This window comes from Thermobia domestica, chromosome 14 (genome assembly GCF_964235325.1).
Source record: "Thermobia domestica chromosome 14, izTheDome1.hap1.1, whole genome shotgun sequence".
In the NCBI taxonomy this organism is placed as follows: Eukaryota; Metazoa; Arthropoda; class Insecta; order Zygentoma; family Lepismatidae; genus Thermobia; species Thermobia domestica.
The window spans coordinates 188,997,085-189,021,047 of NC_137467.1; the positions used below are offsets into that span (position 1 = coordinate 188,997,085).

Consider the following 23,963-nt stretch of genomic DNA (forward strand, 5'->3'; position numbering starts at 1 on the left):
CTAGGGTACATGATGCAGGACATATTTTGTCCGTGCATATTAATAATTCCGTAATCTCGTTTCCACTAGTGTATAAAATTATCTATTTACACCAATTTTACACAGTAGTTCCATTACATTTTCTGTTAATAACATCCTCTTGCTTACAGATGTGGCTATCAGTTACGTATTTCAAGCCGGTTTTAATAATTTTAACATCCTGTTGAAGATTACGTTAACAAAATTACTCTCCTGAAACTTGTACCATGATGGAAGATGAATATAGAACAACAAGTGAATCAATTACAGTGGAATGTAAATCTTTTTCTGATATACAAAATGCTTATTTTTCTGAAGAAAGTACTTATGAAGGTAATTGTGTATTATTCACGGATAACAAAGAATACAAGTTAGTCCCAGAAGGATATCCTATACCCAAGCAAACATGTGGATCTTCGGCTTCCAATTTACTCTCTTTCGTAAAGCCTGAACCTGAAATCAAGCATGAAGAAATCAATCTAAGTGATGATGATAAAAGTGGAGACAAAATTGAAAATGGTATTACAAATATAGAATCATCTGAATTGTTAAATAACGGAATTGAATATTACATAGAGAATTCAAGTGGATCTAAACTTGAAAGGTAAGGATTCATTTTTTAGTTGTTCGTGTGTATACAATTGTATCAATAGTATATATATTTGTGTAGATGTTTGATTCAATGTCTGGTGCACAAATTTAAATATTATGTGTATGATCTTGTTAGAATGTTTGAAAGAAATAAGTGCTACTCATATATACAATGTCAACATAACGACCCTACTAAACTCTAAGCGTACTCGGACGATCGAAGAGTAAGATTTTGGAAATAAGCTGAACGTCATACATTACATCAGAATTGTAGCTGCAAGTGGTATAAAATATACTATACTGATATCTATATGTTGGGAACAAGATTTTCTGGTTACTTTGTTGCATGTATTGAACCTAGTGCCTGATGCAATGGAAACGTATCATACTATAAAAATCTTGGTAAGGCAACATTTCATGTGTGGCGTGTCAACAGATGACATGAAATTTAAGTCATTTTTTAAAGATAGTAGAGGAACTAATAAGTTTAGTAAATTGAATTATAATTGTAAGTGATCCTTTTTCACTACAATTTTTCTAAGTGCCGTAGGTTTGTACTAAATTGTAACTAGTAAAAAAAAATAATAATCACTGCACATCAGAAGTACGATCGTCAAGCTTTATGAGAATAACGTTAATATCCAACAAAGACATATAGCAATGTGGAAACTCATGTCGAGTTTCCTAAATGGAATGATTTAATATTGGAACTTAAGAGGCAATATCGTTGGTGGCATGTTAATCCTGCGTGGAGTGGTTAATCTGGTGTTGTTGCAGTGAAGGAGAAAAGGTATATGAATTTCCAAAAATTCATACAGTACCGTATACAGTAAATATCACAGTATAAAGTTATTTAGCGTAAAGAATACATAAGGATCGCAAAGGTCTATAAGTGTTCTAATTTTTTGGGCTACGTGACTTCCGTATGGTTTCTGTACAGAAATAAGTAAGATAATTTAACTAACAGTTAGACGATGAATATACACCGCCGCCTCGGAATTAGTCCTTGCACTGTTTAGAAGAACGGCAAAACTTCACTTTTATTACACTCTTAGAATAATCAGAAAATTTTCTTTCACGTTATTCATCGATTATTTATTCCACAAGTGTAGAATTTATGGGTTATTCAAGGTATTGGTGTTGATTACTATTAATCCGTTGTCTAAAACATAGACAGATAATCATTAATTTCTCAATACGAAATGTATTAGACAAACAAGTTCAAGGACTTTTTCCCGTTTAAAGTATAATTAAATTTACATTTGTTCTTTCTAATATTGACTCACATGTTATCTCATTCACAATTTATTCTTTGTTATAGTAAGTATTCAATATATATCTTGTGTTACATGTAGTTTTGAAATTTCATATTTTATGTATTTTATGACGATTAGAGCAAGTGAATCATGGCGCGATTTACGGACTTACAAAGTAGGAACAAACAGGAGTACCACGAAAAAATCCACGGGAACTATTGTTTCTATTTCGTCCTACGTTAACATCATTGTTTTTTTAGTATCTCATGTTATTCTTTTATTGTACCAACAGTATTGTATCTAAACTAGAAGTACGAAATTTCTGATCTTAGGAATGTCACAATTGTTCTTTTTTTATTCTAATACATAGAAATGCTATATTTTCCTCTAATAGGCAATATTTCATAATTTGTGAATGTAATATTTTTTGGGGAAAACTAAGATGCCATATTTAGTTCTGTGTGTTGAATCTGTTGCCATTTTTGTCGTAATATATTAAACCATGCACTTTTTAACAATGATTTCTCTGTTGCAGGAATAGATACATGTCACCATATGATAGTTTATATCTTTTTTAACTATTTCCGTTTTATAGATTGCGTGGTCGTCAATTTTACAGTAGCTCAGTGTGTTTAAATTTTCGATTCGTATCACAACGCGAGAATGTATCTTAAAACGCCTTATCACTTTGTATTGACCAACGAAGTGATCTCAAGTGTATGTATTAACTGGGTCACATCTTGATCCAAATTGAGTAGAAGTAACGGAACAACTAAAATTAGAAAGATTAATTCTGCTGAAAGAAGACGTCATCTACAATCCATCATATTATACATATTTCTTGTGGAACAAGGTTTTACTAGAGTATGGTTATTACTTGGTAAGCTTATGCTAGAATGCCTAAGAACTGATAGTTCTACACGAGGATACTTTTCTCAACACGAGAAACCACAAGAGGCGAGACTTTTAGAATGGACACAGTGAAAGTATTAAATCCAAGAGATATAATGTTCCCTAACTATGTGTAGTGATAAGGATTCTTTTCTGATCAATATGTGATACTTGCCTTGTATAGTTAACAACAGCAAAAGTATCTGTGTCTACTGTAGTGGAAAGTGCAAACCGGACTGAGTGTGGGTAGTGGAAAGTGCAAACCAGACGGAGTAAGGTACATTTAAATGGCTATAATGTAGCTACTTGTTCAAGATGAATTTTGTGTTTGTCGTAATGAACAATGCTTAGCATTCTTCGAGACATATCGAAAAGTAACTACCAGAACTCACAAAATTTATCTGTATGGACTGGGCTCAACGGCGTCCTTATTTATTTCTCTTGGAACACATGTGTGGTTACATGCTTAGAAATAAACACAGATTCTGAATGATAAAAACAAGGGGACTCCAGAGTCTCATATTCTAAATGTCTCTACATTAGTTATGTGCATGCACTTCTTACCGCATGCTACTCTATAAGTTAACAACAGCAGGTGGTGATTATGCCAAATTTTATTCACGATGTTTGGGTTTCTATAGACATATCATCAATTGTGCGGGAGAGCTGGACTTCCTACTTGAGTTTCGTTTTGAACCAAGTTCATGGCGCGGATTTTCTGAAGATGCTGATTTAACTGATTACATTTTCACATTCTGCACAGTAGTCGGAAGCAGGTCACACAAACAGGACCAAATCTCCCAGTTTGACTGACAGTACGGTATTGATTTATAAAGCCAGCCAAAAAGCTGTGTCGCTTTTTCATCCACCATTTTCGAACATAGATATCTCCCGTAAGATGTACCTGAAAGGCCAAAATTATCATCAGCTCAACTACTCCTTTGGCGAATGTTCTAGAAGGCCATGGATTCCATCACGATAGAACATTGTGGGCCCTGAGTCGAAGAAATTAGCAAGTGCATTTCCCACCTCTATTGGGAATTTGAACTGACATTCTCTAACGTGATTTTCCAAGGGATTTAGCAAGTCACAATCGGAAGTTGGAATGTCCGAAGAGTATGGCGGATGCAATAGTGTTTCCCATCCAAGGCATAGAATGCTGACACGGGTCATCCTAGCCACGTTGGGCTCAACGTTGTCTTCAGAAGTGCTGGCACCAGAGTTCTGAGATTTTTTTGAACACAGCTCAACTGCTGCCAATACACAGTTACATTGATGCTCTGACCAGCTCGTAGCATTTCCCGATGCAACTCCACGATCCAATGATGACAGTGCCGTGAAGCTTCGTCCAGAACCACTTCTTATCACATGTCAACATCATGTTAAGAAATCGTTCTTTCCTCAGACGAGACAGCAAAGAAACACAGGTGTCTGGTCGCGTTGCTTTTTGGCCTGGATTCAAATCGAATGGGGCAAAACGAACCAAGTTGTAGTCTTCTCGAGTTGATGGAGGTGCTGCCATATGGTTTTCTCTACTCATGTTGAATTATAATCCCAGTTCCTGATATGTCTTTCCAGTCTTCACCTTCATTGCTCCCTGAAGATCTTCATTTTGTACATGTGTTTGTCTTCCGGAACGTGGTGCATCTTTGAGTGTTTTAATAGCGTCCTTAATCTTGTTTAACCTCCGCTGCAGTGCCGCGACATCCTCATCAAAGAACTGGCTTATCTTCCGCTCCGCTCCAAAGCACAGTACACTGTTTGAACTCGTAAAGCATACAACCCTTACGACAGTCTGGGGATGTCCCATGTTCACTCTGTCCTTACACAAGTTCCCGGTGTAACTGAACTACTACAACCAGGCAGTAGGTTGTATATACCTCTACTAACAACGGACCTTCGTCTTATCTCCATTTGCATTGAGTTCACGGTGTGAGGGCCAATTGAACCAAGACCTCCAGATAAAGCAACAGAATTACCTTGTTATTTTCATAATGCATTTGAAAGGTTCAGTAAAACTTTTTATACAAATACGTTGTTTTAAGGTTTCGTAACGCAGTACCTATTTCTTTCTGTTGTTCCCAATGACTAACAATTTCATTAATATATTGATTACAGGAAAGAGAATGTGGCAATTAGATTAAAGGGTACATTTTCTCATCCAGTTCTGAAATATAATACATCTGACGTGTTTATCAATGAAGATTCGTTAAAATCAAGGGAAATATTAGATCAGAAATTTGAGGAAACCTTTACATGCCCGGAGTATGAAAAGAATGATTCCGTTAAATCACCCTTTAAGAAGGACGTGTTTAGACATACATGTGGGAACTATAAGACTCGGCAGGAGTGCGGAAAGGTGTTTTCCCAGAATAAAAACTTGAAGCTTCACATGTTAACACACACTGTTGAAAAACCTTATATTTGTCAGGAGTGTAGAAAGGGATTTTCGTATAAGTATAATTTGAGACGACATATGTTGACGCATACCGGTGAGAAAACTTCCATGTTGACGCATACCGGTGAGAAAACTTCCATTTGCCATCGACGTGGAAAGGGATTCCTGAGAAACAGTAGTTATAAGGATCACTTATTAACACACACCGGAAAGAAACCCGTAACCCGTAATAATTATAGATTCAAAACTCATATTTTAACACGTACTGGTAAGAAACCTTATATTTGTAACGAATGTGGAAAAGGATTTGAAGTGAAGCGTCTTTTGAGGCAGCATGTGATACTACACACTGGTGAGAAACCTCATATCTGCCAGGAGTGCGGACGGAGATTTTCGTATTCTATTAATTTGAGGAGGCACACGTTAACGCACACCGGCGAAAAACCTCTTATATGTCATGAGTGCGGAAGAGGGTTTTCGAGACACTTTAATTTGAAAATTCACTTATTTACACACACCTGTGAGAAACCTCATATTTGTGACGAGTGTGGAAAAGGATTTAAACTAAAGCGTAACTTAAAGCAACATATGCTAACACATACCGGTGAGAAATCTCATATTTGCCATAGGTGCGGAAAAGGGTTTTTAAGTGACTGTAATTTGAAGAGTCACATTTTAAGACAAACATGTGGGAAGACTCATATTTGTCACGACTGTGGGCAAGGATTTGCAATGAAGCGTAACTTAAAAAAACATGTGCTAATACATGCCGTTAAGAAAATTCATATTTGCCATAAGTGTGGAAGAAGGTTTTCAAAGATCGGCAATTTCCAGAATCACTATTTAACACACACCTGTAAAACATCTTATATTTGTCACGAATGTGGAAAAAAATTTGCAACGAAGCGTTATTTGAGTCGGCATATGGTAATACACACTGGTGAGAAACCTCATATCTGCCAACACTGTGGAAAGGGGTTCTCGTATTCTTTTAATTTGAGGACGCACGTGTTAAAACACACCGATGGGAAGCCTCACATTTCCAAGGAGTGTCAGGAGCAATTTTCATGAAAAATGCATTAGCAGTGCACCTATTACACACGCGACAAATATCACTTTTATAATGAGTAAGAAAAACTTTTCCCACAATTATGTTTTAAAGAACCACTTGTTCAGACACTAGCCAGAAAGCACATATTTTTACGGAATGTTGGGAAGGATTTTATGGAAAGAATAACTTGAAGCAACATATGTTAATACACACTAGTGAGAGACTTTAATGCCAGGAGTGTGGAAAGGGATTTACATTAAAAAAAGTATTTCAAGCGTCACATGCTAAGACATACTGGTTCTCAAATTTTATGCACCTGGAAACAATCAATTTCTAAGTCACGTAAGGATAAATTCTCTTGAAAATCCTAATTCCTGAAATAACTACTCGTAGAATCTACTAAGAAGCCTTATGCTTTTTACGGTTATGGGTAGGGATTCCTTTGGAGATTGCTTTTGGTGTATCAAATGTAGAGATATTCACGTAAGAGGACTCTTGTATGTGGCAAGCATGAGACGTAATTCTTTCAGAAGTCAAGATTGGGATTTCACCCCTCATTACTTACTGTATAAAGACACCGTACTGTCTGGTGCCTTGTAAGGTATTTGAACAAAAGTCTCAGTCACAAGTTACATTTTGACACGCTGTTGAGAAACCTCATGTTTCTTATGATTCATATGTATACTATTCAATGTTATATATATTATTATTCTTAAATTCTGCCTTTGTTATAAGAGATACTATAATTTGTGACTCTGTTAGTATAATCACTATATTTATTTCACTATATTTATTAAACCAACTTTAAGCTACATTAATATTAGCATTAAATGTATAAATGGATTAAACTTTGCGAACATACATGTGAGTCTGGTTTGCTAACAACTTCATAAAATTATATCCGAAGAAAGTGGTTATATTTCTTATAGTAACGTTGGCAAAACCATTTTCTATATATACTCTGACACTATATAATCTGTTAATGTTGTTATAGATCGACACGTTAAATAACCATTGATTCTCTTTAAATTGTTTTGTCCATTTCGTATACACATTTTCATCTGCATATCCAATCCGTTCATCATGTGAAAATTTTCAGTTAAATATGTATTGTAAAGTGCAGCTAGTGCTATACTTAAAGTATTATCACTTTTATTAAATTCATGATGCAATTTGTTTTTCCAAATGAAAAAAATTACTAGATAAAACACTTTATGTATTATATAATAAATGCATAAGTTGTTTGGTTAAATATATTCCAAGAGAAAAAGCCATTAAGTTAATAAAGTGTACCATTCAAAAATTAGAATAAAATTTAAAGAAGAAAAACAGGAAAGTTCAATTTGTTAAATATGTTCATTGCAGTTTAATCGCTTCCTAAATTTCATATCTGCAATAAATGTTATTGAAAAAAAAAATTATTCTTGTTGTTGTTTAGTCAATTATAGCATCATCTCAAGTTATAGCAAGGCTTTAAAATCCTTTTATCATCTAAATTAAATATTAGCAAGACGAAACATGACTAAAAAAGATTACAATATTTACTACCTCACTTTAAAATATTACAACTGAAAATAAAGAAATACTCAAAATATTTTTTTCTATAGGAAAAGAGAAAGTTTAACGAAACTAGTAATTGGAATACAGAAAACATAACTAAGGAAAATAGTTTAAAAAGAATGGGAAATGATGCAATACTTTATGATGCAATACTGATGATGCAATACTTTATTATAGGCTCATCTGGATGTGGCAAGATTATTCTGTTATTTTTCCATAAAACCAAGTTGGCTACGGAATAATTTTATATGTATCCCAAACCATAAATCAATCAAAGTAATAACTACAACAGTTATTTAACCAGAATTAAAATTTAAAGATAAAATAGGAACATTGATTCTTTTACTTCAATTGAGAATGAAATGATTATTCTATTGCAGTGTTTGATGATTATATATTAGACAACAATAACGACATTAGGGATTATTTTAAAAGACGAAGATATAAGCAATTAGATTATTTCTATTTTGTACAAACATACTCAGAAGCACCAAACCAATTATGAAACGATAATATTAATTTTTGCTTATATTTTTGAAGATGATAGTGAATTTTAAGCACTCCTACAGACCTACTAGTCTGTAGAAGAAGATATGTTTTATGATAAATCCAAAGAGATATGCTTCTTATTGGAAATATAATTTAGCTTTATAGAAATTGACATAACGAGACAAAATGAATAACGGAAAGTATAGGAACAAGATTAATAATTTTTTAACCATGTAGCAAGACTCTCAATTAACATTAACATCAAGTATCAATATTCGTGCATCCTACAGTTAAAGTCTAACGTTTAATATTCAACTTCAACCTCAACGTGTGATATCTATAAATCGAAGAACTAGAACAAGTAGTCATGGTGTTACCCCTCACGCCAGAGAGCTACATAAGTTACCAACACTACCTACACAGCGAATTTTATGAGCAGAATAATCATGTAAAAGTAAAGAATGAAAGAATTTTCAGAATAAACTCTGCCCCTAAAGGAGAAATATATAGCATATGGGATGCATAAATGCAATGCGAGATAATACGTGTGTATATTTGCTACGAAGAAGGCGGAAGGAGACCGGGGAAACAGTATCCCCAGTATGGTTCTAAGGTGTGTCTTTTTGCCATTTTGTTTTCGGAACGAAGTGTAATACCTGGCAATTGTGGCCAACCACATGAACATTGCAGGTGTAGATTTTTTTTCAAATCGGATAATATCTTCTGTGAGAATTATTGTATCAAAGCTTCAAAATTTCATCAAAAATTACAAAAAAAAAAACTGTTCATTATTTTTAGTTATGTTAAAGTAAGCCCATTTTTGGGTTTATACATGCCAAGTGCTATGAAAACTGACATTCAAGTCTCAAAATGCCAGTTATATGCCCCTGCGGTGGGATAGGGGTGCCTCATCTGTAGAGAGAAAGGGGGGCGAATTATAAACAATAAACCGTTTCTACAGCTATTTTACCCCTTGCCTTTTCCTTCGACTGGTGATTTATAGCGGTGGCAAAGTATTGCTATTTTTTAACATGACACTCCCACCCCTCCACCTCACAATTCGGCAACTCCCATGTACTGTCCCGATCTGCCTAACTCAGCGTGGAAGGCAGGAACAAGCAGGATAAGCGACAAAAAACAAGCTATCTTTCAAGCGCTATATTTTGATAATGTTACTTTCAGCTTATATGAATTTTCCGTTACACATAATAGGTTGGTAGCGACTATTTTCACAGAAAATACTGTATTTATTTTTTTTTTTTTACAAAAAAGTGTCAATATTATTTACAAGAGGAGTGCCGGGTTCGTTCATTATCTGTTCCTGTTCGGGAAAGCCAGATATAAGGGGAATGGGGTTTGATACTTGCTTGTTCCAGTTCGAGAAGACCGACTAATAATAATAATATGGGGATTCGAACCTTGGATCTCTTGTGGAGTCTTCCTTTAACATCATTCATTTGTAAAAGACTAACAGATCCAATAAAGAACTGGTAAGTAAACAAATATTCTCACTCCTACGGTCCTGGGATTCGGGCGTTAACCATCAGAGGCATAAGCCGTTTACCCACCATCGCTGTTGCGTCAACTCCAAGTTACGCTGATCAATACCTGTAGAAAGTGCAAGGTAGGATAGCCATGCGTGATTTACGCCAGATGGATAGTGGGAGACGAAAGTAATATTTGTCCTTCACCGCTTATTGATACCTTACCTTCTGACAAACACTTTATGCCGTATATACTTTATCTGGTACACATTTGAACCGCTAAAAGAAAACTTATTAAACACATCTGGTTAGCACTTTTCACTTTTATGAATAATAACAAGAATTTTAAATTAACACTATATTATCATTCACTTTCACTGTACAAATTACATATGATTCAACAATAATAACATTTGCAAATTATGGATAATATTTTACTTGACGATGTATTGGCCCTAATACGCGATTTCGCGACGATCTATAAACGCGCACGACGATATAGACGGACGTAACGACGAACATCAATACACGTTCATAAGAAAGATTTCGTTTACATTGCTACTTGAAGATAACAGCTCGATGGTTTCATTTCTGCAATGCACAACGAATCAAAGAGAAGTTTCTTCGTTGATTTTAACTGTGAAGGTGTTCATTACCATATTACGATAAAAGACATAGTTGATTTCACAGTATCACCACTGTTAAATATACAAATTTGGTGTAGCACTATTATAAAGTATTCAACTCAATTGATTAATTCACATGAGAGTTTGTTTAATCAGTCCGTGTCATTTCGCAGAAATTGATGCTCTCCTTGACATTGCGACTTGTGAATTGGAGTAGTATGATTATGTGGTTTTCATTATTCACAAATACGTGAAAAGACACTAATTTGTTTGTCTAAATTCGAACGTTGTGTTCCACAAATTATTTTACATTATTTTAGAAGTCAGACACTGGAACTTTACGTATGTCTATACTTTAAGTGAAGACAGAAACTTGGTACCTTGTGCTTCACATGGTGGCTAAGAAAACACACACCTCTCTTCACGCCTCACATAGTTGCCAGTTAGTAGCGCAAGAATACACTGACAAAACTAAAATATAGTTCGTAGAGAACATTAAGTTTTTACGTTATTATATTGCTAATAATATATAATGAATGGTCCATAGGTTAATAGAACTCACACTAGAAACACTGATTGTTCCAATAAATTGTAAAATTCACGATTATTAATAATTTTCACATTGTCACGTAATACTCTGTCATCATCATGAGGACTTGTGCGTGGGCGTTTCTCTCGAGGGTAGCAAAATTTTTCTTCTTAATATGGACTGACGGGAGGAAATAAGACTGTCTGGAAAAGTGAGGTACCTTTTGGGTGAGAAATTCTTAAGCATTGTTCTTTTCCAACTGTTCGCTGGCTGCTTTCATTTCTAAGAATTGAGGCTGGGGAAATACGAGGGTTGATTTAAAAATTCATGCCAATCCATACCGTTACAACTGGCCGCGAACGGACTGTCCACTGAAGGTATCACAGAAGTGGGCAAGAAACCTGGAATCCAAGTCTTCATAACCATACTGCAACATAACAGCAATCACAGCACTCCATTAGTCCATAGAGGGTGAATGTCATTTTAAGTTCGTTCTCACTGAAGAATAACAGTTTATAGCTTCACTCGAACGCACATAATCGCGAAATTCGAAGAATAACGAACGCGAGGGCCATTTACGATAACGCGAGGGCCATTTCGTAAATGTCTTTTGAGTCCTTTCATTTTTATTATTTGTTTACATTTTCCATTTATTTCAATTATTCCTTGAAATGTAAACACAAAATAATTTCGATATTTGAATATAAATCAATAGTTATTTGTAATTCAAAATAATATTCAACATTATACTTCATAATGTTTTTCAAAATTCAAACCAAGTTATACAAACATATTAATATATTCAATGCAATACAATATTCAATAAAGTTTTATATTTGATAACGTGTTAAGTTTGGTAAGGTATCGTATTCAATGAGGTATTGTATTCAATGCCATATTTAGAAGTACATAACAATACATACTAAATGTATACCAATAAATTTAAAATGGTAAAATTGCTTTAATATTCTGCAATAGTGCTTCTTAATTTCTAAAATAGAACACACAATATCACTCAAGAATATCGTATATCACGAAATAATTCAACTTATCATAATATTATTTTTCACGAAAATGAGATATTCCTTCCTACTATATGTGTAGAAAATTTTATTACAATGAAAACATCAACATTATTCATAAAATTCAAAATGTACTTTCATTGACAGGTTAACACAAAATATTTATCAAAAATATTCAAAATAATTCAACACAACTAAAATATACGATATAGTACACACAATTGGTTTATACTGTATTAAAATTGCATATTAAAAACACGTATGTAAATATAACACTAAAAATATTTCATTTACTATGAAATGAAATAAACTGGGCTTATGCGAGCTCGTCACGCTCGAAGTATATATAAATATACTGCCTGCATAAAATTTGCAAGACCCTACCCCATTTATTTATTAATATGTTTCCATCCCCGAAGCAAAGTGAAAAGATAGAACGTTTAGTTAAAATTCAAAAATAATACAGAGGGGACTAATAAGAAAATTGCCTACTCCGGGCATTACATAATATGAATAACCCATAATAGTGGAGGGACCTTTGCTTCAATGTCTTCAAGTACTACTTGAAATGTTTTCGTATTCAACGAAAAGATTAGTACACAGTGAATGCAACAATAGTTGCTAACAATTATCATGTAAATATTCCTTTTGCTAATCTCACATTTGCATTTGAACATTGATTCTGTTTTTATTATTATTATTATTATTATTATTATTATTCTCCCGTTTGTGACTCGGTGGTTCACCACGTAGGCGTGTTTAGTTGGAAAAACAAGGCTGCGGTAGCCCACCACATCAGTAGGAGTCAGTCATTCTAAGTTGATCACTGTGATCTTACCAGAATGCTAATTAAACAAAACGAGAGGATTAATAAAATTTGTCAATGCAAACTCTAAGTTATGTACGTTACACCATGATGATTCAGTGAGATATTTTAAATATGAATCTAATTCTAAAATTTCATCAAGAATTTTACCAATTCTATTGGAGTTAATTTTGGAATCACATTGGTTTGAAAGATTTACCCTTACAGCATTGATAGAATCATAGGTTACTTCTTCAATACAACTATTCAACTCTGAACTTTTACTCTGTTCTTTTAGGATTTCATCACTTTTGGTTCCACAGTGTTTAGTAGCTAAATTAAGCCAAATACTCTTTGTTTCTTTAGTAGGTTTCCAAACCTTTAATCTGTCAACTGAATGTAATCCTAAACATTTACCAGTGAGTGGATCCGTTAACTCAAAAACCTTTTCTGAGACCTTTTTAGAACACAACAGGGGACCTTTGTACAGATAAAGAAATTTTGAGATTCTTTTGTCTATGGCTGAACTCAAATTCGTTTGTTTCAAGAAAACTAAGTCATTTTCTTTTACCTTATATTTACTTTCTTGTTTCAGGTTATGCTTAACATTTCTTTACGAATTATTTCAGTTCTTTTCAGATCTGCCATAACTAATTTATTATCCCACAAAACATATTCATCTGTGTCCTTTTCAGTAACCACAATACCAAAATGCTTAAATACTGATTCAGAAGGCTTTACATTCAAATGCAAGCTGACAGGGCTTACACCTAAGCTACTTGAAATTGAATAATTTAACAAAATTACAATTTGAGGAATGAATTTTTCCCAAGCAGTGTGATCTTCACTACAAAACAATTTAAATAGGCGATTAGTCTCACGATGGATTCGTTCAACCGGGTTAGAAGAAGCGTGATATGGTGTTACGTAGTGTATTTTAATTCCATATTCTGACATTTTTTCTTTAAATTTTCGAGAAATGAAACAGCTACCATTATCAACCAGAATAGCACTGGGAATACCTAAATGCAAAAAATACAATGATTCTAAACAACGTAATACACATTTGATAGTAGCGTTTCGCATAGGATATAAAGTGTAATATCTAGTAAAAACGTCTAAAATTGACAATGCATATTTATAACCTGAGGAAGAAGAAACGTATGGTCCTAAAATATCAATTGAAATAAGTACACGAGGACCATTAACAGTAATACTTTCCATTGGTCTAGCCGGAGGTGATGTTTCTACCTTCGTTTCTTTACATACAATACAATCATTGATAAAATTACTGATATCTTTTCTCATGGACTTCCAGTAACAAATTTCATTTACAAAACCAAAAGTTTTTTCAATTCCAAAGTGACCTCGTTGACAATGCATGTGTTCTACAACAGTACGAACTAATGAAGGTGGAATACAAATTCTCCAAGAATTTGGGAAATGAAAATTTCTGTTCAAAAGTACACCTTTTTCAAGTTTATAAAAATTTTCAAGATTTCTGTTTTTCACCTTAGAGTATGGGTCGTTAGGATTTTGAAGAAACTTCATTATTGCACCATATTCTGCGTGTTCACGTTGTTTTTCGACTAGTTCCTGTATGGTCATATTTCCGAAAAATGACGGTAGCACTTCGAGGTTATTCACCGTATGAGTTTCAGTTTTAGGAGCTAAAACTATACGTGACAAGGCGTCACTGGCTTTATTGTCAATTCCACGAATGTGAATGATTTCCAAATCAAAACTTTGTAATTCAAGACTCCAACGAGCTAAACGAGAATTCCAATTTCTGATCTTATGTAAGTACACTAAAGAGTTATGGTCAGTATACACTTTAATATGTTTACCATACAGTAAATGTCCCCATTTACGAATAGAAATCACTATTGCTAACGCCTCTTGTTCTGTTGTAGTGTACGCACGCTGTGCTTTGTTTAAAGTTTTACTACAGAACCCAATAATGTTACGTTTACCATCAATTTCTTGAAAAAGTATGCCAGCCACGGCCACCTGTGAACTGTCGGTAATCAATGAAAAATCGGAATCAAGTTTTGGGTGAGTGAGTAGTACATCTTGAACCAAACTGTCTTTAAGGGACTGAAAACTATGTTCACATTCTGGAGTCCAAATCCATTTTTTCCCTTTCTGGATAAGTTCAAATAAAGGAGCAGCTAATTCAGCAAACTTGTGTACAAATTTAGAACACCATTCGAAAAGGCCTAAAACTCGTTGCAATTGTTTTATATTGGTTGGACGAGGTAGTTGGCGAACAACTTCTACGTAAGAAGGATCTTTACAAATACCTTCAGGTGTTACAACAAAACCCAAAAAATTAAAACTAGTTTTACAAAATGAAGATTTTGAAAGGTTGACAGTCATGTTAGCTTCACTCAGCTTAGTAAATAACTGATCTAATAAATTTAATTGTTCTTCAAAAGAAAAAGTTGGAATACTTAAATCGTCGATATATGAAACAAGTTTGTTATACAATGCATAACCTAGCACCTTCTGTAATGCATCTATGAGAGCAACAGAACCATTAATGTATCCAAATGGGATAACAGTAAATCTGTACATATGACCGTTCCAAGAGAAAGCAATAAAATCACGAGATTCCTCAGACACAGGAATTTGTGAATACGATGACACAAGGTCAATTGAACTTACAAACTTAGCACCTTGAAATTTCAACAATAAATCATCGATTCGGTTTACTTTCAATTGTTTTAATTTAACATGCTTATTCAGCTCAGTCAGATCAACTACGACTCTAGGTTTAGTGGTGTTTTTCTTAGGTACACAGAAAATTGGGTGGCTATGTATCGACACTGCTGGTTCAATGACACCTACTTTTAACCATTCATTAATTTGCTTATCAATGCTTTCTTTAAAATGGTAGGGTAACGTATATTGCCGTTTTACTATGGGGTCAGTAGTGTCAACATCTATAGAATATTCGTATAGATTACATCTACCTGGATAATCTGTGAATATATCACGATGTTTTACCAACAAATCAAATAATTGCCGTTTTTCCTCATTACTTAAATGATCACATTCATGAACCTTTTCCCTAATTTCGTTTATTGTTGCTACAGCACACACATTTTCAAAAATAACATTATCATTTGATACCTTATCCCCACAACTTTCCTGTTTACTTTGGATATTACCATAAGCATTTTGAATCTCATTGTCAATCTCTGACATTTGTAAACCATAATACTCGAGTAAAAAATTTTCTTCTACTGCTTGATTTATGTTAAGATCTTTTATTCGAAAATCTTTCGACTCTTTTCTCAACTGTGAATAAGCCTGATCTCGTTCATGTAAAACACGGATCCACTCTTGTTCTAATTTACCTTTTTGTGAAACCAAATTATTAATTACAGGACATACTGAAGATGTATAGTCATGATTGGGTTCGAACTCTGAACTTTCATCTGACAAGTTATTATTTTCTACAGAAATACTAAACTCAGTATCAACAGGTTTATTTATTCGATCAGCATAAGTCAAAATCTTTTTAGGTTGACAACAACTATTTTCTTTATTATGTGATTTTTCAATGAGCATAGGAACAACAACAATTTCTTTTCCGTCAGAAAAACTAACTACGTTTTTCGAAAAATCTATCATCGCATGGGCGACTGTGAGGAAATTACGACCTAATAAGCATTCTCTGTTTAATTCATCTACTACCAGAACTCTTATGTCGAACATCAAGTGTTCTATTTCCACACAAATATTTACTTCACCCTTAACCTGCTTTTTTCTTTTACCAGAATAATCTACCAAGAGAATATGTGGTGCAGGTTTTAATTGCGGATGTGAAATTACGGAAGAAATACGTTTCCATGCCTCAAAACTGATAAGGGATGCCGAAGCACCTGTATCGCACAATGCTTTCAACTGAGTATCTAATACTTTACAATAAATTTCTGCAGTGCGAGTGTTATTACCCTGACTTACATTTTCATCAATTTCTATTTCATCTTCAGAAATATCTGAGTCCCAATTAACAACATTATTGATATTTTTACTCAACGTTACGTATTCCACAGGAAAAATTGGGGTGAGTGCATCTTCATTACTGAAATCATGACTATTACTAAAGTTTTCATAAGCTCTACCAGAAGCACTCTCTCGGCAGAGCGTTTCTAGTTTAACGGTGTTTGTCTACTCTGGTTACCTGATGATGTAGGAGGAGAGAAGGTACGAGGTTGATTAAAATTTGAAATAAAAGGTGATTGGTTACCAGGATGAAAAGTTGGAAATGGTTGAGGCGTATGCCCACCATTATCAGCGCGCCTAGTCTCAGTGTAATGTATAACTTCTTGGCTATCGTACTGATTATCGTTTTCAGGGTTACGCTGAGAATGAACGTTCCTCGATTTACCTTTATTCTTAAAATGTTGATTTTTACCTTTGTTTTGGGGTTGCTTTTTGCCTTTGTTTTTGCTTTAATGTTGTGATTCTCTAAGGTTATGTTCATTGCTTTCATTTTCTTGGACATTAACCTGATTTACACGAATCTGTTTCTTAAGAAATCCGCTATTCGTTCTAAAATTGTCATTGTTTTTTGACAATGTTTCCAGATTTTGGACAACATTTAACATACTTTGTAAATCTAAGGATGGTAACAAAACCAATTGTTTCTGAAAATAATTAGGCAATAACAATTTAATTGTATTCAAAATAAAAGCTTCACTAACATTTTCATTCAATTCTCGAATCTTATGGTAGCGATCAGCTACAAATTGGTAAACTGTACTGTCGGTTTTAGGATCATACCTTTTCGATTGCAATACTGACATTTTACCAGCTACAACTTGCGGAGATTCGAACTGTTGCTTGAAAGCAAGAACAAAATCACTATATGATTTAAAGTCAGGTTTACGAGTAAGAAACCAAGATTTGGAAGATCCTTGCATCAAAAAATCTAAAATATCTAAATACTGCTCTTCAGGAATTTGCATTAATTTAACATTTTTCTCAAACAGTTCCAAAAAGTTTGAAGCTGTGATTTCACTTTCGTGTCCTAAGAACTTTTCAAACGATTCAATATCACTACGCTTAATGGGCCTAGCATTCGTAATCTGAACTGGTTTTCTGTGATGAATGCGACTACGATTTTTACTTTTAGATTTTGGTTTGCTATTAGATTCATAACTTGTGTTAGTGCCGCTACTGCTACTACGACTAGTGGAACTTCGAGTTGATGAGGTGTTAGCTACACTACTATATAGTGAATTAGTTACACTACGAGTATTAGCAATGCTACTAGGTCTAGATTCTACGTGTAAGTTCAAAATTTGTTTTTGCGTCAAGGTTAGTTGAGCTTGTAACATTTGCAGTTCTTGTTTGAGGTTACCAATTTCATTTTTAACCTCCAAAACAGTACTCTGGATCTGCACATACTGTTTTGATTCTTTTTCCCTATCATTGGTTAATTCTACTACACTGTTGTTACAACGATCTACTGTATTTTTGAGAAAAAGTAACGATTGATTAATCCGGTCAACTTCCATGCCGCAATTGTTTACACTACTTTCATTTACGGTTACCTTTTGCATGCACTGGACTACCTGTGCTTGGTGAGCTTGAATTTTACTTTCAATGTCTACCAATGGATTTTGATTGCTACGTATTTTCTCCTCAAGGTCTACGATTTTACACTCGTACGTGTTAGAAATCTGTTGAAAATCATACTTCATTTGAGTTAGTGAACTACAACTTTGGGCTTCAACCTGCTGGATAACTAATGACAACTCATTCCGTGTCTCGATCAGCTGATTGTTCGTTTGAATTTTCATTTCATCGAAACGATCATTTACTTCTGCCTTGAAATCCCTAACTTCACGTTTCAAATTTTCAATTTCAACTTTAATTTCTACTTTAAAGGCATTGCACTCAGCTTCTACTCTCTGTATACCATTCGTAAGTTCCTGAGTTGAAAATTCATGTTTTTCACGTAACTCTGTAATTTCTGCTTTGACACTATTACCTTGTTTGACTAACTCATTATGATTATCTTTTATCACTTGGTTAGTGTTAGCTAAATCTGCGGACAATTTTTGTACTGCTTCAAGCAGTGTTTCCATTTCGTTAGTTGACATTGTAAAATATTATACTACAAGACACAACACAAAATCCTTACACGGGCATTGAATACAAAATGGTGAAGTTCAAAAATTCGCTTTCTCCCCACTAAAACATCTGTCTTTGTTCGGTGCTTCAGATATAAGAGGAGTGCCGGGTTCGTTCATTATCTGTCCCTGTTCGGGCGCCAGATATAAGAGGAGTGCCGGGTTCGTTCATTATCTGTTCCTGTTCGGGAAAGCCAGATATAAGGGGAATGGGGTTTGATACTTGCTTGTTCCAGTTCGAGAAGACCGACTAATAATAATAATATGGGGATTCGAACCTTGGATCTCTTGTGGAGTCTTCCTTTAACATCATTCATTTGTAAAAGACTAACAGATCCAATAAAAAACTGGTAAGTAAACAAATATTCTCACTCCTACGGTCCTGGGATTCGGGCGTTAACCATCAGAGGCATAAGCCGTTTACCCACCATCGCTGTTGCGTCAACTCCAAGTTACGCTGATCAATACCTGTAGAAAGTGCAAGGTAGGATAGCCATGCGTGATTTACGCCAGATGGATAGTGGGAGACGAAAGTAATATTTGTCCTTCACCGCTTATTGATACCTTACCTTCTGACAAACACTTTATGCCGTATATACTTTATCTGGTACACATTTGAACCGCTAAAAGAAAACTTATTAAACACATCTGGTTAGCACTTTTCACTTTTATGAATAATAACAAGAATTTTAAATTAACACTATATTATCATTCACTTTCACTGTACAAATTACATATGATTCAACAATAATAACATTTGCAAATTATGGATAATATTTTACTTGACGATGTATTGGCCCTAATACGCGATTTCGCGACGATCTATAAACGCGCACGACGATATAGGCGGACGTAACGACGAACATCAATACACGTTCATAAGAAAGATTTCGTTTACATTGCTACTTGAAGATAACAGCTCGATGGTTTCATTTCTGCAATGCACAACGAATCAAAGAGAAGTTTCTTCGTTGATTTTAACTGTGAAGATGTTCATTACCATATTACGATAAAAGACATAGTTGATTTCACAGTATCACCACTGTTAAATATACAAATTTGGTGTAGCACTATTATAAAGTATTCAACTCAATTGATTAATTCACATGAGAGTTTGTTTAATCAGTCCGTGTCATTTCGCAGAAATTGATGCTCTCCTTGACATTGCGACTTGTGAATTGGAGTAGTATGATTATATGGTTTTCATTATTCACAAATACGTGAAAAGACACTAATTTGTTTGTCTAAATTCGAACGTTGTGTTCCACAAATTATTTTACATTATTTTAGAAGTCAGACACTGGAACTTTACGTATGTCTATACTTTAAGTGAAGACAGAAACTTGGTACCTTGTGCTTCACATGGTGGCTAAGAAAACACACACCTCTCTTCACGCCTCACATAGTTGCCAGTTAGTAGCGCAAGAATACACTGACAAAACTAAAATATAGTTCGTAGAGAACATTAAATTTTTACGTTATTATATTGCTAATAATATATAATGACTGGTCCATAGGTTAATAGAACTCACACTAGAAACACTGATTGTTCCAATAAATTGTAAAATTCACGATTATTAATAATTTTCACATTGTCACGTAATACTCTGTCATCATCATGAGGACTTGTGCGTGGGCGTTTCTCTCGAGGGTAGCAAAATTTTTCTTCTTAATATGGACTGACGGGAGGAAATAAGACTGTCTGGAAAAGTGAGGTACCTTTTGGGTGAGAAATTCTTAAGCATTGTTCTTTTCCAACTGTTCGCTGGCTGCTTTCATTTCTAAGAATTGAGGCTGGGGAAATACGAGGGTTGATTTAAAAATTCATGCCAATCCATACCGTTACATATTTATTATATCATAAAAATGAGTTACAAATTAAAATTTATTGCAATTACTATGAACAGTTCTTTCAAAATACTTTAAACAGAAAAGAGAAAAAAAGTAAGAAAAATGACATTCGAGTTTGTGTCACAGTGCAGTGCATTGCTTTGTGAAATTCCCCCACTACTACTTCTCTGCATTGTTTTCCTGAGTACGCAAGTCTGACTGCTCTGCGACTTGGCGAGTAGGAGAAGAGCGTGTGGAGGACGAAATATAGCAAATCTAAATTACTTGTGTTTCTGATATGAACTGCCGAGCGTCGCTTCTCTATAGTTCAAGCATAGTTGGCTTTCCTTCGGTGCAAGATGAAGTTATATCTTGAATGCTTACAGAGTTGACGTAGATATTTTTTGTGAAGTTTCTTTTAAGTTATCCTATTATGGTGTTGCAGAAAAGGACTGCTGGATTGGAGGGTTAAGGACTTCCATTGAGAAGCAGATACAATTTCTTACCTTCAATTTTCTTTTCTGCGTGTATTCATGTTACCTATTGTTTACAAGCAACTAAGTGCTGATAATATGAACCACATGTGTGCCAAAGCCACGTCAACATAGTGAGATAAATGAACCTTTTTCCATATGCTGCTTCCTAGTTGGGGAAGTAGCTGATGAAAGAGAGTGGTTACAGTTCTTTGACTCGCTCATCGATCTTTTATTTCTTAACATTTGACTGTATTGCCGGGTGTGTGCTTAGGATTTATTCAACTTTTCATTCAGTCTATAGAATGTCACTTTCGAAATTCGTTCTTCGTGGTGTAAAGCATTGCCAGATTTTTAAAGAAAGCCCTAAGTATTTTAACGAAGTTAAACTACCAACAAAGAAAGATGTTCTGCTTTGTTGTCTCGAAGTTCGGCGGCAAATTGTGTTAACGTCTAAAAGTAAAAAGAACCCTGCTTTTTCTTCTGTAGACCAACAAGTTGTAATCAAGCCTGAAGTTATTTGGAATAAAGTCTCTATTCCAACAGTAATACATAACAGGGAAATTCAACAAATTACTCGCTGCCATGATGACTACATTCTAATGAAGAAAATTCTAAACAGTAAAACAACAATTCAAAAAACAAAGGATGATAAATTAACATGTTTTAAAGAGCGGACCGCATAACTTTTTGAAATAGCCTTCTGTAAATATACTGACTTTTCTGCATGTACCTGCCCTAAGGAAAAGAAAGTTACTGTTCTCGAACGCCAGTTCCTTCTTATCAAAGAGGTCCCGGTATTGGCCGCATCGGGTCAGTTGATTTAGCAGTAACCAAACAAAATATGAAACGAGCTGAACGTTCGTGTAAAAGGCACAGACATGAGAGTTTCCTTTCTCAATCGTCTGCTTCAAATGGCAGCCAAAACTTCAACACCAATGAAGCAGACCTTGACGACAAAGCAGATAGCGCTTCTGAGGAATACACCAAACCCAGAGACAGAACATCTAAACCGAAGCTAGATTTGACTGAAACTGTTATGATTGCTCAGAGATACAATATAAGCTGGCCGGCTGCAGCACATATATCAACTGTGCTTCAGGCAGCTTTAAAGGCTGGAATTATAACATCTCGACAATCTAGCAACATAACATTTGCTTTAATTGTGGACTGGAGCAAAATAAGGCGTGCGAAACTTAAAGTTGCTCGGAATTTAAAAGAAAGTTCTAGAAACGGTGGTCCCATTAAAGTCCCATACATTGATGGTCGAAGGGATGACACTAGAACACACACAGGCATTCTTAGAGAAGAGCGCTTATCACTTGTAACTGAACCTAAATATCAGTACGTTGGTAAGGTCACACCAGCCTCTGGCTCTGCACAAGACGAAACAACGGCTATTTCGAGTACATCATGAACCAACTCAAAGCTGGCTTTGATGAGGTTGAGGTTCTTGATGTGATGGAATAAACACTAACATTGGTTGGAAGGAAGGTATTCTTCGAAAATTAGAGGAACTAACAGGAAAACTTACGCATTGGGCTATTTGTCTCTTGCATTTTAATGAACTGCCATTCTGAGCTCTCTTTACGCATATTGACGGCGCTTATTCAAGCCGATATTCTTACACAGGTCCCACAGGCTCAAAACTCTCTAACTGTGAAAAGCTTCCAGTGGTGCCATTCAAAAAAAATGAAATGTGACTTAATTCATCACAGCCCAGAAGAGCTTAGAAAACTCACTAAAGACGTGAGATACTTGTTCCAGATATCTCAAGCCATTGAATCATTAGCATGCACGGAATCGCTTGCTTCTATGATCCCTGTCAAACTAAACAAAGCTCGTTCGTTGGCTACAGCAAACAGAATTTTAATATTGTATATTGCAACAAAGAAATTAATAGAATTTGTGACATTCATACTTACAATCTATGTGATTATGCAATAACGTGTGAGAACACAGTCTTCCATTGCTGATGGTCGTCGTCACGTCCTTGAGACCATTCATAGGTCTAGATACTTACCAAATAAAATAACAGGCTGTAATCCGTTCAGGCGAATGCATTCTTCGCACTCCCAGAGATGTTCTCGCCATGATGACTAATGGTCGACTTGCTGTCTCACAAAATGCATTACAGAAGATAATGTAATCTTTATGACTCCATTCTGGGAACCAGAAAAATAACACTGAAATAATATTTAGGGAAAGCATTGATGTTTCAATAACTGTACCACCAGTTCCGATGTCGGTATCAAACAAACACCTCATGGACAAACTTTGACTTGCTGACAACACTGTGAAAGAATGGTTCTTCACCGTCTATCTGTGTTACACAGTGACAGTAGAACGGATAGTTAAATTAGTCACTCAAACAGCCTCCCGAGTATGGCAGTGATGCTAGAGGCGAAGGGATCTGAGCAGTACAGTGCTGAAGTAATTAATTGGGGATGAATGAAATGAAATGCATGTTTTCTAATAGAAGAGAGCACAGAGACGCAAAGGTTAGGAGAGGAAAGGGTCTTACTGTACCTCAGCCATTTCGTTGTGATGACCCTCTTCAAATATCGGGTGAAGTCTTATCCTCCAATCCGTTGAGTGTTTCCGTCTGGTATCGATCCGTGACCTCACGTTCGAGAGTGAAGAACCTCTCGACCTCAGGGCAACAGCCCCCAGATGTCCTGGTCTCTTCGGAATGACACCTCTGTCATGCAGTGGATGGTGAGGGCCCAGGCGTGCCGACCGTCTCTCAATTGCTGCTAGGACGACTCTTCTGAATAGGGGTCCAAACACC

The 23,963-nt window shown here is 35.1% G+C and overlaps 1 protein-coding gene across 11 annotated transcripts in view; it reads left to right on the forward strand.

Annotated features, from left to right (window-relative positions):
• Positions 1-23,963, forward strand: part of LOC145670500 (uncharacterized) — a 63,727-nt gene that overhangs the window by 29,574 nt on the left and 10,190 nt on the right. For 8 of the 11 annotated variants that reach the window (XM_081739241.1, XM_081739242.1, XM_081739235.1 and 5 more), the window contains 2 exons: positions 150-622; positions 4,875-7,475. In XM_081739241.1, the coding sequence (XP_081595367.1) occupies positions 246-622; positions 4,875-6,225 (1,728 nt within the window). In that variant the 5' untranslated portion in view covers positions 150-245 and the 3' untranslated portion in view covers positions 6,226-7,475. The other 3 variants (XM_081739246.1, XM_081739245.1, XM_081739244.1) reach the window with 3 other exon arrangements.